This window comes from Rhipicephalus sanguineus, chromosome 6 (assembly GCF_013339695.2).
Source record: "Rhipicephalus sanguineus isolate Rsan-2018 chromosome 6, BIME_Rsan_1.4, whole genome shotgun sequence".
Taxonomy (NCBI): domain Eukaryota; kingdom Metazoa; phylum Arthropoda; class Arachnida; order Ixodida; family Ixodidae; genus Rhipicephalus; species Rhipicephalus sanguineus.
The window spans coordinates 125,271,879-125,288,860 of record NC_051181.1 but is presented as its reverse complement, the minus strand read 5'-3'; the positions used below and the strand labels follow the sequence as shown (position 1 = coordinate 125,288,860).

The 16,982-nt window shown below is 49.4% G+C and overlaps 1 protein-coding gene across 5 annotated transcripts in view; it reads left to right on the top strand.

The window, feature by feature from the left end:
* Positions 1 to 16,982, top strand: part of LOC119396354 (cyclin-dependent kinase 16) — a 175,148-nt gene that overhangs the window by 112,415 nt on the left and 45,751 nt on the right. For 2 of the 5 annotated variants that reach the window (XM_037663543.2, XM_037663546.2), the window contains exon 1: positions 14,960 to 15,235. The exons of the other annotated variants lie outside the window; for them this stretch is intronic. In XM_037663543.2, the coding sequence (XP_037519471.1) occupies positions 14,995 to 15,235 (241 nt within the window). In that variant the 5' untranslated portion in view covers positions 14,960 to 14,994. Of the gene's footprint in view, positions 1 to 14,959; positions 15,236 to 16,982 lie in introns of those variants that run through there. 5 annotated transcript variants of the gene reach the window in all.

The following is a 16,982-nucleotide window of genomic DNA, read 5'->3' as shown; positions in this document are numbered from 1 at the left end:
TGTTGCGGCCAATAGGAAGGGGCTGGATGTGACACCGAACGGCACGCGTGTCATCCGATAGGCCGCCACCGCTGGTAGTTCTTCACCTTTCTTCGGCGTAGTAGCATACCAGAGAAAACGCACAGCGTTCCGGTCGTCGTCTGACAAGGATATTTGAAGAAATGCCTTTTCAATATCCGCAATGAGGCCGATGTTGTAAGTGCGGAAGTTGATCAGCAAATCGATCAGCTCTGGATTAAGCTTCGGACCACTTTCCAAAACATCATTCAGTGAGAGGCGATTTTTGGCACTGGATGATGCGTCGAATACTACCCTCATTTTTGTTGTCTGGCTTTCTTGACGAACAACCGCTTGATGTGGCATATAATATACTGGACCTTCCGAAGTGCTGCAATGATTGTTGGCTGACTCTGCGTAGCCCTTTTCGATGTATTCTCGGATGCAGGCGTCATAATCCATGATCAAGGAATCTTCCTTCAAAAGGCGCGTTGTTTGGGCTCTAAGACGCTTCGCGGCGCACTCGTAGTTGTCGTCGAGCTCATCGACGATTGGCCTCCAGGGGAATGACACCTTGTACCGACCATGCTCAAACTTGACGGTCTCTTGTAGTTCTGTAGGACTGCGTCTTGGTGACGAGCTGGTTCATTTTCTTTGATACCAATGTGCTCGAGCTCCCAGAAGGACCTCAACTGTGCGGATATTTCCCTGTCAGTTTGTTCGCTCACTCCCACTCGCATTACGCCAGCAGCAGAGGAGCAGACTCCTGTTGACCTTCCTGTGCCGACCTGACCCTGGACTGTCCACCCGAATACTGTCTCCACTGCCATCAGTTTGGAGGTTAGGCGCTTCGTGGATCCCGTGACTATTTCCCAATAGTGATCAGCTCCGATCAAAAGGTCAATGTTTCCACATCCGTCCTCCTGCGCGACGTCTGCAACTGGTAAGTCAAATTTCGAAAGCTCAAGCAGAACCGACTTTGATGGTGTAGCCATGATATCTGCGCAGATGCAGGGAACTTCCAGAGCTTCGATTCGTATCCTTTTCCCGTCGTACTGGCTTCGGAGCCACAGCTCGACCCGACGCGCTTTAGTGCGGTTTACTGCCGACTTGTCGCCGAAGGCATATATTCTAAGCTCCTCTTCCCCAAGCACCTTTAACTGCAGTCTTTCAGATAAGTTGCGATGGATGAATGTCCTTTGACTGCCGCCATCTAGGAGAAGCCTGACAAGTGTACTTTTGTGCGGTCCCTCTGTCCAAGCTCGCGCTGTTTGGAGAAGCAACTGATTCTCCTCCGTGCACATAAATTTCTCTTCTGAGCCTAGAGAAGACTTTAGCACTGCGGCTTCTTCAGTCACTGGTCGAGAGGATGGATTCTGTTCAGCAGTGCCGCGGTATCCTCTGAAATCAGGATCACACATAGCCGTGGCGTGTTTACCGCTACAGTTGGCACACTTGAGCCATTTGGCCTTACGGCACTCTCTTGACGTGTGCCCCTTTACTGTGCAACGGAAACATCTGTTCGCACGCTTCAGCATTTCCCTTTTATCAGCTGCCGACATCTCTGCGTCGCAGCTACCGGTTTCGTGACACTCTGACGAACAAAAACAGACACCCTGTTCTTTCCTTGGTCACTGTATGTAATGCTGCAGCCGAAGACATTCTCGCCGCATTAAAGGTGCTCTTGCGGTTTTCTATCGACGATTCTACACACATGCCTCTGGGTGCTTCGGCCCGCTGTATGATCTCCCGTGCTTCAACCTCTTTTCTCAAAAAATGCACAAATGCCTCCAATTCACTGTCTCCTGTCGTAGCGTCTTTTCTTCGGCAGTATTCGAGATGAAGGTCCGCAGGCACCGCTTTCTTTACAACTGTCAGTAGCAAAGCTCCGTACGTGCTGACACCTACGCCCAGAGAAGTGAGGCTTCGTACACCCCTTTCTACTTCGTCAACAAGGCCTCGAAGTTGGCTGAGGTTCCGTGAGTCACGCACTGACCTGATATTGAGCAATCTGGACATGTGGTCCTCGATAATGACTTCTTTTCGGCCGAACCTTTCCTTTAACAGCGAGAGAGCAACTTCGTAGTTTCCTTCAGACAAATCAAGCCCTGCAACAGCAGCCGCTGCTTTTCCTGTGAGGTAACTGTTCAGGTATTTGAATTTGTCCACGTTTGACAGGTGGTGGTTCGCGTTTATTGTTGAGTCGAATTGGCTCCAAAAGCCTTGCCACTGTCGAAGCTCACCGTTGAACTTTGCTATTTCTAGCTTTGGCAGCTTTACTGTGGGGGTTACCTGCGGTATGTTATTGTTAGATTCTCTTTGATCTGAGGAGCTTGAGGTGCGATCTAGCGAAGCGGTCACTGATGAGGTGTTAGTGCAGTTAAGCTCACGTAGCATGCGCTGTACTTTGGTTCTTGCTATGCTGATTCTTTCTTTGTAGGTCTCGGAGCATGCAATTTCCTCTTCTAATGTATCATCTTCTACGCCACTCTCAATTTCCCGATCTAGCTCTTTCAGTGAATCTTCCTTAAGTGAGAGAAGGTTGATCTTTTCTTCGAGCTCACCGACTGATGCGTCGTCCTCCATGGTGGCTATGTCGTTGAGAAGCTTTGTCGTTGACGTCCGCACCACGGCCCTTTTGCGCTTGATCCTGTCGATGTCCATCTTTGGGTCCCTATATTCCCGGGTTTCGGCACCAGAAAATATTGTGGCGGAATAGCAGGGAGGCAAACTTTCTTTAGTGCGTAGGACGACGACGGAGGATCAAGACGTCCGCTCGGTTCGAACGCATCAAGAAGACTGGTTTATTCTTCCACTATTTACAGGACTCTCGTAGAGAGGGAAAGAAAGGAAAATAGAACACAAAAAGACAGGCACAGTCAAAAGAGTTTCCTCTGCACCCCGCACGTGCAACTGATTTGAAGAGCAGACGGTCCATGTGCTTCAGTGTTCTTTCACGGGCTGGGCGCGTATGTCGTAAAACGACGATGTCACCTGTAGACGTTTTCCGCTTTTCCTGTACCCATTGTCGCCTCCAGATTGCGGGCCGCTGCTGCCGCAACGCCGAAACGCGTCCCCCCCGTGGTGCCCGTTCTCCTCCATTTCGCCGCGGGCCTTCCAAGCTGCTCCAAAGTGGGTGGCCGCTTCACAATCTTCGACAAATACAACAGGCGTCGACGAGCGAGCGTTGGTGGTGGTGTTCAATTTAAATTTGGGTTCTCTTCAACTTTTAGCGGGGTGTTCCTGTCAGCGCGAAACCGCTGCGCTGTAGTTTTCTTCTTTATCTTCGGTTGATCTCGAAGACGACGTCTTCCTTGGGCCTGTTCCACCAAAATTTTGTAACGGCTTGTTTCTATTTCTGTAACTGAGTATTACCACTTCTGGACAAATGCAAACTGCCGTATTTGCTGGCATGCCACTATGGTGGCTAGAAGGGGAAGTGTTACGGGCGAGGGAAGTGTGACCATAATGGCACCATCACTTGTTAGCACCGAATCATGTTGGCTAGTGTTGCCAACTACTGTCAGATCTCGGCTAGCTCTACAGTGTGATGACCAATGTTCTCTAATGCCGGCTGTCTGCGTCATCTTCATTCAGTAACAGCAACATGTCTTCATGAAATGTTATTTCATGGATTGAGTTGTGTACCGAATACTTTTGCTTTTATTTGTGTTTTCGCGCGTCGTGTGCAACTGTGAAATGAATTTGTTTCAACGACAGTAATTTGCATATTATTTACTGGCGCCATTTGGTCACCACTGTTTTGTGGTAGCGTCACAGATATGTCTGATGTTGCAGAGTTCTGCCGGAACGACGAGAAAGTTGTTTTGATGAAGCCAGTACTTCATAGGTTAAAACGGTATCCTACGTCATATGCAATCTTGAATAAAAATATATGAACTAGAAGGAGAAAGACGGCGCACCGCCTCCGACTCATATCGAACTAACTTGCGTAATACGTGTACTGCATGCGATCACCTCGTTTAGGTACGCTTCTCCGTTACTTCACTTCCCCGGATATTTGAAAGGCACTTTCTTTGAGGTTCACAGTTCTTGTGTTCGTATAAACCGGGAAATCTTATAAACGGGGGACGACACATCACCGAGGCGTTAACGCGCTTCAACCCCCGCAGGCTCATTCATGGCGTTCGCTAGCGCACGCAGTCCCTCGTTGCTTCGCAGATTGCCCTGCGTACAGAGGTTGCGACGCCGTAAAAAAAGAAAGCACTGCCGACTCTTTCGAAGGTTAATTGGGACACAGATATAAGTTACGGGTGTCGTCGCTACTATCGCTGTCAAGGTCGTATATTTTTTTCCCCTCCGCGTTGCTATAGCGACTGCTCTACGACAGCAAGGTTTACAGCTCAACCTTCGCCGCGATTCTGCCATCTGCATCCGCTGTTGCCAGCTGGCCTTGGACTGTGTTACTCTCCGTCTCACCAAATCCATGCAGTGCAGCCGGGGCAAACGGCCCTCGTTCGGTCATTCACTTTACAGCGCGAGCGACGTATGTCGCGTACTCCAGAAAACAGATGAGCGACGCGCCTCATAGTGCGCCGCGCTGACCGCTATATTAATTAAAGCCTCCGTCTCGGCTTCGTAAATAGGGCGATTAGTTGCGGTCATGTAGACGTCTGCAGGTTAGATGTTTTGGTTTGCTGATGCGATCCATACTGCAGGGAACTGCTGTGACTGATTATGATGGTCCGTGCACAGTGCTCGGGTTGATTGCAGCAGTGCCGAGATAAAAACACTAGATTTTCCAAGGCGGGCACTATTGCGGGGACGTACTGCTTTGACCGCAAGGAACGCGCTTTATGCGAAAAAAAAAAAAAAAACAGCTGTTTTTAGCCTTTTCCTTACTCGGGCTATTTTGGTTACGGAATTTGCCGGGAAACGGCAAAATTTGTCTGGAATTTTCGCGAGAGTTGCAGCAGTGTTAGCATGAACCCAAAGCTTGGTGCTAACGCTGGGGCTCACATTAGTGCTAACACTAGTTAAGGTCAACAAATTAATGGCTGAGCGTCAATTTTCTGACCTACGAGGGTCCCATCTTGTAGTCAGCTAAGCCTGTCAGACAAGTCCTGGTACCATGTGCTTAGGGTTAAATTCATGCACTCTGGGCTTGCCGCAAGCAAACACAACAAGCAAGCGTCAAAAGGAAGCTGAGAAACCCGTATTGTGGGTGTCTTTTCTTGTAGCTTCGTGCTGTAGTTTTCTTGATGGGCAACAATCTGATTCTCGCCTTTTGTACCGTTTATTGTGTTTATGTTAATTGTTTGTTTTCTTTATTAACCCAGTTCACTTCCCTATATCGCCGCAAATGGTTATCCGGCGGTCATCATTCCCACTGTGTTCGAATGACCGCGGCGCCGGAATTTTTTCTAGTGAGTGTAGTGAAAACTCTCGTAGTTGTGACGCGACCTTGCGTTATTCGGGCGCGGTTCGGCGATGCTGCCCAGTCGTTGCCCCGTCGACGGCCGGCCAGCTGCCGCCCGCGATGGTCGCCGATGCGTGAAGCAGGAATTCCTTTCTCCGCCCCGGAAAAACGTGCCGCCGCGTCGTCTTCTTGCCTTGGCTCACCTCACCACGCTTCGAGCCTTCCCATGCGCGCGTGGGCCGGAAAAGGAGGAATAAAATGGACAATTCTGGAATGCAACCAACCGGTCGCAACGTATTGCCGGCAAAGGTGAAGCCACGGCTTTCACCCAGGTTTGTCTCGGAAACGGGCTGTTTTCGGGTGGCGCCCGCTTAGAGACGCAGTGGTTTTGCTGTGTTAATTTATAATTAGCGTAGCGCTGAAGTTAAGAGATCGTTGTTGCCGACGAAAGTAACATGTCGAGATGAGTATTGGTGACTTGATCTCCAATAAAATTTGCGTAGACTCTGAGGCTTCATAAGGAAACTTGTTGCACAAAGGCACACGTCCAGCACTATCATGTCCCGAAAAATTGCTTTAGGGGCATGTGAGAAAATCGCTGCTTTTTCTTCGCTACTCACAGATGGCGGATTGTTGGCTTCACTTTCGAGGCATAAGTTGCACTCCAGAAATTTCTTTTAATTCTCCTTGGGGCCGGACCAAGCTTTCTCTGTCCTGCCCGTTGCTTGCGAATCGTGTCGTTTTGCGTCTTCCTGCTTTGTACGATCACATTTAGTCGTGTTGATTTACCGCATACGTGTCGGGGTCTGATGGTCGCGTATCTTAGTCGAGTTCCGGGAAGGTAAGACCCTGGTGTTCCGTTGACACGGGAGAACAGAAAAAAGAAAATACTATACATCGGACGAAGCGATGTATCTGGTTGGCTGCCCTGCCCTCTGCTGGCCCTCGGGGTCATTTTCGAGTGACGTCATGGTGCGTTCTACGACCTCTAATCGCGTTGCGCGATTATCGCTGGCTCTCTTGTTTACGGACCGCGTAATATACAACGTTGCCTCAACGTCGTGTCATCAGGCGATACGCATAGTATGTCGTGTACATGTGTATACAATCTCGCTGTATCGCTACCGCCTCACGTATCTCTTCCAGACGCCGTCTGTGACGTCGTCGTCGGGCTCTTGTTGTTGACATCGTCTCTGGCAGCTGCTACCCCAACACACACACACACACACACACACACACACACACACACACACACACACACACACACACACACACACACACACACACACACACACACACACACACACACACACACACACACACACACACACACACACACACACACACACACACACACACATGCACACGCGCGCGCGCGCGCGCGCTTTCTCGTCATTCCCGTCATGTGTGATACAACCATCACGTAAAGTACCAACCACTGGCAAGCGCCGGCACGCGTTCCACGCGCCTACGCGTCAAATGCGTCGCGGCGCGCCCCGTGGAGGAAAAGGGCGCGCAACCACTGGCAAGCGTCGACCGCGCCGACGCTCGCTTTCGGCAGAGGCACAGTGTTGCCTGATCTTTTTGTTTAAAACTGTCCATGTACAGCCTAGAACGGTGCGTTATCAATCGAAGCGAATTAGACTGTCGTTAAAATATTGATTGTGCTTCACCAACCACTGCTTTGACTATTTAAGAAGTAATTAACATCGCAATGACCAAAGTAACAACGACGGTATGCACAAGTAATCGACATCGGCGCGTGCGCTGCTAAGTTCACGTCTGCATCATGTCTGCATCACGGGACACAGCCAACGATGTTTGCGAGATCGCCAACGCTTGTGCGATCGCCTTCTTGACGCCTGTTCACGGCCATGCTATTAGTGCCCAACACGAATATAATCATCCTGTTCATGAAAGTGGTTCTGCTCCAAGAAGCGGACGGGAGCGGCGTCGCCCGCACCGTCGGTGGGCTTGACGTCGTTTCTTGGCACGTACTTTAGTTACGAAAAAAATAAGGAAATAGACGTTTGCTGCAAAGTCCAAACGAGGTGCCCTAAAAATTCGCCGCATAACGACTAATACTTTTCACATTAACAAAAAGACGGCTTTCCCGCGTACCAGGGGCGTAGCCAGAAATTTTTTTCGGGGGGGGGGGGGGGGGGTTCAACCATATATTATGTATGTTCGTGCGTGCGTTTGTATGTGTGCGTGTATATATGCGGAAGCAAAATTCAAAAATTTCGGGGGGGGGGTTCAACCCCCCAACCCCCCCCCCCTTGTCTACGCCCCTGCCGCGTACCACGGTTGTCACCGTGACTAATATTCTAGCTGCCTAATATGAGTTACAGTTTATTTACGTGGGCCAACATTGAGAAGTTCGAATCCTGGAGCAAGCATACATACTAACTCAAATTTTTTTCAGTAGCATGGAAACAAGAAACCAACATTACTGGAAACTCACAGTTACTTATGTCCCGTCTAGCAACAAAACGCAGGTAAACTGTAGCACTGCAAGTATGGCCTGACTTTCTTGTTTTCTAATAAATGAATATGCACTGTTCACCACAAAATACGCATCGAGTTCATAATTAAACAGTCTATTTATTTATTTATTTTCAAATATTGCAGCCCAATGCAGGGCTACTGCAGGAGTGGCGTACATGAATACAAAAGGAAAGAATGTATACAGTAATATCGCAATAACTGCTTCAACAAAAGCAGATATCGCCACCTGTTGAGTGCAACTGGGTAAAAAATGAGAGAAATAGAACACTAATATCATACAAGTGCCTCCAAAAATCAGATACATTCATTTCACGAACGGAACCAGGTACATCATTCCAGTGTTCGTAAATATCAGAAAAAACTGTATTTGAACATGTTAGTGTGCACAAAAAAAATGGGTTATGTCAAGATTGTGATTGCAGCTGTGCACTGTGTAGAAGGCTTTTGGACGTTGTCTGTAGTCTAAATATCGCAACAAACCACACCTGACATTTCATGATGCGACAGATATCGGCCATAAGATTGGAACCGAGCACTGGTTTTTGCACGTTGTGTGTAGTCGAAATATCCTCTAGCGCAACAAACCACACCTGGTACTTCATGATGCGACAAATATCGGTCATAAGATCGGAACCAAGCACTGTGTAGAAGGCCTTTGGACGTCGTCAGTAGTCAAAATACCCTCTAACATAATAAATCGTGCCTGAAACTTCATGATGTGACAGATATCGGTCATAAGATTGGAACCAAGCACTGTGTAGAAGGCCTTTGGACGTCGTCAGTAGTCAAAATACCCTCTAATATAATAAATCATGCCTGAAACTTCACGATGCGACAGATATCGGCCATAAGATTGGAACCGAGCACTGGTTTTTGCACGTTGTGTGTAGTCGAAATATCCTCTAGCGCAACAAACCACACCTGGTACTTCATGATGTAACAGATATCAGTCATAAGATTGGAACCAAGCACTGTGTAGAATGCGTTTGGACGTCATCAGTAGTCAAAATACCCTCTAATATAATAAATCGTGCCTCAAACTTCATGATGCGACAGATATCGGTCATAAGATTGGAACCAAGCACTGTGTAGAAGGCATTTGCACGTCCTCAGTAGTCAAAATACCCTCTAACATAATAAATCGTGCCTGAAACTTCATGATGCGACAGATATCGGTCATAAGATTGGAACCAAGCACTGTGTAGAAGGCCTTTGGACGTCGTCAGTAGTCAAAATACCCTCTAATATAATAAATCGTGCCTGAAACTTCATGATGCGACAGATATCAGTCATAAGATTGGAACCAAGCACTGCGTAGAAGGCCTTTGCACGTCGTCAGTAGTCAAAATACCCTCTAACGTAATAAATCGTGCCTGAAACTTCATGATACAACAGATACCGCTCATAGGATTGCACCAGAGCACTGTATAAAAGTCTTTGGCAAGTTGTCTAACATAGCTAAACTGAATGAATGTCTTCATATTTCAATTATGCTTAAGTGCATGCATAGTCTAAGTCAGTGCATATACAAAGAACTGAACAGAAATGAAATAGTCCTTGCAATACATCCAAGGATTTGGCATTTGAAACCATCAAATAATTATTTCAGCTGGATTCAGTCTGGAGGAAGAGATAAATATGTGCACAGTTTAGAATGGTCTCACAGGTGTCTGAGGTTCAAGTGAGGCACCGTTTGAATTCCTTCTAAACAAAGAGCAGCACAGTAATATTGCACTTTCATTCCTTCTGCACATACGTGTGATGTCATGCTCTTCTCTTCTTACTACCGTGTCATTGTGCACCTCAGATTTCAATGGAGGTGCTTGTCACTTACAAGCTTTTTAGCAAATTAGCTGTAAACAAAACATATGTTATATTTAAGTAAACTGTAAAACGATGGAGAAGCGCCACTGTTCACATTCTCCCGTCTATGAGTATCAGAAAAGACTAGGGAGAATGTGTGTCAGAATAGACAACCTGCAAAACAAGGCATGTGCAACTGGGCATGTGCTAAGGTGTAGTTGCACGGCAGAGAAGCAGACCAAGAGTCAAGAAGTGAAATAGCAGGCAACACAAGCAGCACTTAATCATGCAACTTTCTTTTTCGATCACCACACTCGCGCACGTTCGAGCTTCTATTTTATACATGAATGGAAATGAGACCGCTGACAGCTGAATGTGTCGGCGTCGCTGGTACCCGGCACGAAAACACGTCACACTGCTACCAACAAGCGCACGCTTGTTGTTAGCTTGGCAACACACGCAAACGATTTGCGCCGAAGTCAACCAATGTTTCAGCGTCGTAAAATCCGCAAATCCTCCTCATGTACGTTGTCACATCACCGAAATGCGTTGGCAAGTGCGATGTTCGCTTTCGGCAATGATGAGGCGAATGGCGATGTTGAAAACAAACACACTGCGGTCAATTTCCTTCAACCAAACTTCCTCACATGAGCTGGTTCACACGAAGTCGACGGTAGAGGCCTACGCTGAATGCAGACGACACCGCTCTGAATTGACTTCGCGGTAGGCGAGGGCTCACGCTGAGGACTTCAAACCTCCGAAGCATGTTTACACCCGTTCCGAGCGCAGATACACACAGATCAGAGCACAGAAGCAGCGACATGCCGCAGTAGTAGGTACGATGTTTTCACTGGGTCGACGATCGCACACAGCCGGGAAGCATTCGCTGGATTTGTCGGCGTCGCTCGAACTCGGCGCGAAACCGCGTCCCACTGGTAGCACTCGCGGTCGTTCGCCGTGTCGTCGCTATGCGTCGACGTACTGGATGACGACGCGGTCACTCAGGAGCGTTTGCGACCGTAGTTTCCGTGCTTGCCCTGCACTCGGAGGTGCCTTCGAAGCGGCGGTGGCGGCGGCCATTAGGCATAGCGCTCAGAGGTATCGCGGCCTCTGATTGGTTGGCACCGCCGGCACATGCCGGCCTCTGAATGGTTGGCGCGCCGTACGCGTGGTGACGTAGCCGAAAATATCAAAGTCGTCTTGACCCCGCGCGCCTCGAGGCGTATGGACAGTATGGACGCGTACAGCCCTCCGCGACCGACGCCGAGAGGCGCATTTGACGCCTAGGCGCGTGCATACGCGTGCATACGCGTGCCAGTGGTTGGGGCTTAATGCGAAGGTTCTGGGGTCGGTCCCCACCGGCGGCGATTTGTTTTACGTCCGCTTTAATTCACTTCACCTTTATCTCATAATTAATACTCTTCAATTAAGAACTACAAGTAACGCCTTCTATGCTCTCCTAAGTCTCATTACCTGTTGTCTTCGTGCGATTGTGTTTAAAAAGAACCGGCCGCTCGATCCATTCCCGACTCCTTTCGTTCGTCACATATGTGCGTGTGTCTTGTTTCTCGCTCCGGTGTTTGTGTTTAACCTTCTCGCCAGCTTGTTTTGCTAACCCGCTTTAGTTTTCACGCCCGCGGCCAAATTTAAAGCCGCGTGCCGGCTGGCCGCACCGGAAGAGAAAGCGCGCGCGTGCTCGGGCTCTTTAAACTGACGACTCACGAATAGGACCAGCGCGGGTGACTGCACGGTGACACATGACCGGTTGAGACGAGGTCACGCAGGGGACAGACATGCAACTCCTGATGACTCTTTTCTTCATTCCTGGGAACCGCAGGATTAATCACGTGACGTTGCCCATGACTTGCTTACGTGATCTGCTTGCGTCGTAAACTTTGTTGAAACACACGCGATGACGCGCACCGAATTAAGTGTCATACATTTCAGTTCCTTCACAAGTTGACCATCGGTCGTTGAAGACTTTGGACTCGTTGACATTATCAGTGCCAGATTTCCTTAACATGAAAGCGTTTTATGCCGTGTTCCACCAATATTTAACTGACGTCATTTCCGTGACGGAAATGTCGTCAGTGAGATGGGCTTTGGGGCAGGAGAGACGCGCCAGCCGGTAGCGGAACGCCTTTGTACGTCCACGGCTCAAGTTACAAGCTCTGCCTCTCGCGTTCCTGAAGCTGAGTGCGTCGCTGCCACGTCGCAACCCAAGTGGCTGCCAAACGCTCCACAGAGAGAGCAGAACCGAAATTAAACTTCTGTGAAGACACGTTTCACTTTCCGTGTTACGCCGATTCTTATTACAGAGGGATGAACTGTACAGTTCCTTTTTAAAGGCCACAGCTGGGCAAACAGAGGAGCGGGTTTATCCTTTTCTGCTATAGGAGAGCATGGTATTACAACGTGTATATCTCGCCTCATGAGCGCATACGGCATCTGTCATCACTCATGTTGAACGTCCGGCGTTGATAAGTTAAAACGGATATCTATATATAGACGGTCGGCGAACCACACTGATGAGGGTACTTGCGTTTGACACATCCACAATGAGTTGCTTTTGAAACTCCGCGATTTGTCGGCATATGTCACACGCATTGTCGCTATAGTCGGCACGGTTAAAAACATCTGGACGGATGCGTTCCCGTGGACGTGGAAGGTTAGCGGCGTCAAGTGGGCCACTGACAAGAAAAAGATTACTCTCGTGTCAGTAAGTTATCCTTAATTGTTGATGATGAATATATTTATTAACATCCCCTTTGATGCGGAATGGCGACCTGTGGTCTCCTATAGCCGGTTCGTTGTAATAATGTATCGCTCCATCGATTACAGTTCAGCCTCCTGACTCTCCCTCTCTCTCATACAAGCTTCTCTCATTAAGAGCTTCCGCTCTGAAACGGTGCGATGGCTTGTGGTGCCACCAAGCTTAATTTCTAATTAGCTTCGGACTGTCTTGCTGATCTCGTTGAAATATTTTCCTTAAAATACCGCAAATGCACAGCTCAAGTTTCTGCGCTTTACTTTACATAGTTTTTTTTTTGTGCGTTTCTTATTTGTTATTTCTCCCTATACTTTTTCGCCACCGATCGTCCTACCGCTTTTTACCCGTTTCTGTCGCCATTATGTTGACGTTTCCGTTTGCCGTTCTTAAAACGGAGAGCTTCATTGAGGATCGTAACCCGGACCATCTCTCCATCTTTCCCACAAGTGCGAGCGTCTTCTTTTTACTTTGGCTAGCTTTTATAGCGCTGCCTTTGTTTTCAATTCAACGCCCTCTCTCGCCCACCGACTGTTGCCACGTCTGTGGCGGCGACGGAAGTGGGCGTGGCGAGTTTTCTTCAGCTTCGCTCGCGTACAGCGCGAGCGTGAGTAGGAGGAACGTCGACAGCGAAGGCGATGGAGAGGCAAACCCGTCGTCGACGTCTTCTTCGTCCGATGCTTTTGGTGTGAACGAACTTGTGGTGGTTCGCGTTCTTCGAGTGCGGCTGCCTGCTGCGGTGGCTGTGTGACTATCGCGACGACTCTCTCTTCAACCGCCGCTGTTTCTTTATTTCCCACTTTAACCTCCTTTCCCAGTCCTCGTGCCCTTCATCGTGAGTTCTTCACTCGCTGCCGCCACTTGAACGCGCGCTTCGAGAACGGAAGCGCAGGCTTTGATGCACTTGCTACGTGCTTTAATCTTTCTTCATTTCCTTTCTCACTCCTTTCTCTGGATTAGATACGTAATTTCGCCCCCCTCTCCACATTTCTTTCCTCCCCGGCACCTACGCATTGACGTTACGTTAACCGCTGTGTCGTGCTTCCGCAGTGACGAGGAAGCAACGCTCCTAAACCTAAAGAAACCACGAAGGGAAGGCACTTTGGTTACGATCTGTTCCCAGTCACTCTATAGACATCTGTTAAATCGAGCAGCGAACGTGTCTGTATTTTGACGTTTACGTGCAGCTGCAAATAACGCAGTGCGTGACGAATGCCTTCCCAAAAACGTTAACCACGACGACGTGCTTTTCGTTGGGTTATTCGCGGCGAGGTTTCTCGATTCGGGATCGCGCCTAGCTCGTTCTGCATTGTTATTCGTCGTTACGAGAACTTTCTTAAACGAGCAGGCCGGAAGGACGACTTCTTCCTCTCTCACTCTTTCTTCCTCCATTCTCTCGTTTTTTTTTTTCTCGTCTACGGCTTGGAATTTAGTCCTCGTCTTCTTATGCTGCGCCTTACGTAAAAAAAAAAAAAACAAGTGCCGCAGCAACTGCACTGCGCCGCTCTCAGTGCAAGTGGGAAGTGCGTTTCTTTCTTTACAGTATGCTGTCGTTTCTGCCCTCATAAAGATCCATCTGTCTCTCACGCCATCGCCCTCCCTTATACGCCACGTTCTTTCTTCACCTTCTTTTTATCGTCTTCGTGGTGATGTAAATCAGTCGCGTAACTCCCTGCTGGCGCTGTTTTGTCGTTTTTCTTTCCGTTCTCCGCACGCGACGCGATGAGACGGAGCTCACGTGTGTCCCTCCTCTCGTCTTCCGTGCGAGGCACCCGCTGCCACAACAGTCTTCTCCCTGGGAGAGAGGGACGGAGATACCGAAAGACAAGCAGCAATTCGCAGCGTTTATAACAACGCCGTACGTTGCCGCATGCGGTAGTCGCTACAGGAGTAACGCGTGCGTATACTATAGTATACGTATCTGCGTCAACATCCGCGCTGCGCGAGCAGTGACATTTCCGAAAGGGCTATCTATTTGTCTCTCTCTCGCATCCTACACTAAATGCGTACGCTGTGTGGCCCTTGTGTGTGTATATAAGTTCGCTCGCTACCGGCGGGGCAGATGGCTCGAGAGTCTGCCTGATCGTTGTGTTGCATTGTGATACGTGGAAGAAAGGCTGGGTAGGGGGGCTTCCCTGCCTTGCGCGCGCCAGCCAGCCAGCTAAACGGAACTCCACAGCGAACCACGAGAGCCTCCTCTTCCCTCCTCTCCCCGTACCTTTGTGATCTCTCCCCCTCCTCCTCCGTTGAAACGCTTCGCCGCGCCGTCACTCAACGCGCGTATCGGCCCGCGTAGTACTTCGCGCAGGCCAGCAGTCGTCACCCAGTCAGCTTGTCGCCGACAACGACTGCCTGCGTCCTGTACCCGACTCCGCAGCGGACGTGCTTCCTCTCACCGCGCCCGCTGGCTCGCGTCTCCCCCTTCCGATACCCGCTGTGCGTTTTGCCCGTGCGTAGGGCGGCACGTCGTCGCCTCGGGGCCCTCCACTAGTCAGTCTATTGTGCGCGCTAGTGTGTGTTGTGTGTGTTGAGCGCGGAGATGTCTCCGTCGGCGGGTCTGGAGCGACTGCGTCGCACCTGTCATCTCGGCCAGCGGGGCCGCTGGAGCCCGCAGCCGTGCTGCGACGTGAAGTACGCGTGGCCGGCGCCGCTGGCCTCGACGACGACGTCTTCTTCTTCGACGTCTTCGTCTTCCAGGCACGGAGGATCTTACCACCGGAGGCCCTCGCGACATGCCAACAACGTTTCCTTTCCCGCGTCCTCCGTTGCCGTCGTGCTCAGTGAGTCATTTCGAGGTCTTGTTATGCCTTACGGCGCGAGTCTTCCCGTAAAGTATGTCCTGTTTTAGACGTGAATGCGATTGCTTTGCCCTTGACAACATCGTAAAGGTTTGTTTAGGCAGTCTGTAGGGCAGTTTGTCGTTATGCGATAGTCTGTACAACGACAACAGCGCGTTAGGGAAAGGCAAGAAGCTGGCCGTTCGAGTATGGCATGGTACGATGTCGTACAGAACGAAAACTGCTCACTATAACAGCCCAAGGAAGGAAGACTGCGAGTGGTTTCACTGGGAAGTTCATGTTCTGCGTATACGAACGTATTGATAGTACTCATTAACACGATTTATAACGTACGTTGAACGTTATCATACGTTGGCGTTGTGCACCGTTTCCCTTAGCACTTGCAAACCTGCTCCTTGTTGTCGTCTTTATTTCCGCTCTGACAAGTTGTGTTACATGTGTTTGAAAACGAAATACATAAACTGTCCACAAACAACCGGTATACCAAGAAATCCGTGGTATACCCTGCATTTCAACAGCCTTGTTAACGACCGTTGTCTGTAGACCGTATTCTGCACCATAAAGGGCAAGTCCATATACGAGGCCGACAGGTCTGCGAGAAGTCCTACAGAGACATCCCGTAAAGACTTCGTCTTAAACTCGATATTACAAATGTGACGCGTTGGTGGTATACTGTCGTAATCGTGCGAAGGAGGCGATTCATTGAAATCTCGAGCTCTGCGAGGAGTGCGTTGACGAAAGTGGACGATCCTCTCGGGCGTCTGGAGCTCGTTTATCTAGAAATTACGCGTTTTTCACCTCACCGACTTGCGATAACCAAACATTATCCTTAGAACATGTCTTGTTCAGTTTGCAGGAAGCTAAATCTGCATTTCCTTCGTTACGTGATTAGGGCTTGAACATTGCGACGTGCTCTTCTGGTTTAGCCGGGAAAGCGACATGGCCTTTGCGGAGTCACTCATTGTTATGTCATACAATAAACGTTTCCTTCTTCTGTTTTGCTGACTGGCTAATTGTTTTACTGTCAAGGACATCCGGCGGTTATTAGTCGGCCTGCGTGCGTGTGTTCTTTTGCATCTTGCGGTTGCAACGGTGGAGAACTCCGCAGTTGTGAGACCTCAGCGATGCGTGGAAATGGGTTGCAGTATGCGTTGCATCACCTCGAATTTGGGGTTGGGCAAGTCGGCACTTATTCTAATAGCCTGCAGGCGCGTCACGTTCATCGTCGTTTGTGACGTCACGATATCACGTGACTCTTCGTATATTCCGGCACGTATGGACTGCGCGCAGTGCATTGAACACTTAATGGGGTTACAGCAATAGCAAATGTCGTCGTTGATCGTATAACACTGCGGAGTGTCCACCTCGGTGGTGCAGTGCTTACGGTTCTCGGCTGCTGACCCGAAAGTCGAAGGTTCGATCCTTGCCGCTGCGGTCTCATTTCAATGGCGGCGAAATGCTTTAGAGGCCCGTGTACTGTGCGATGTCAGTGCACGTTAAAGAATACCAGGTGGTCGAAATTTCCGGAGCCCTCAAGTATACGGCGTGCCGCGCCCAGATCGTGGTTTGGCACGTGAAACCCCAGATATTATCAACGCTTCAAAGTGTCCCCTTATTGCCAGTGGCAATTAAAATTTGTAATCGCGTCAGTGAACCTGTACATGAATGCCGGATAGTTTACCGTGCTGGTAAACGAAGTTGCGTTTTTCTTCGCGGTATCGCGTAATGT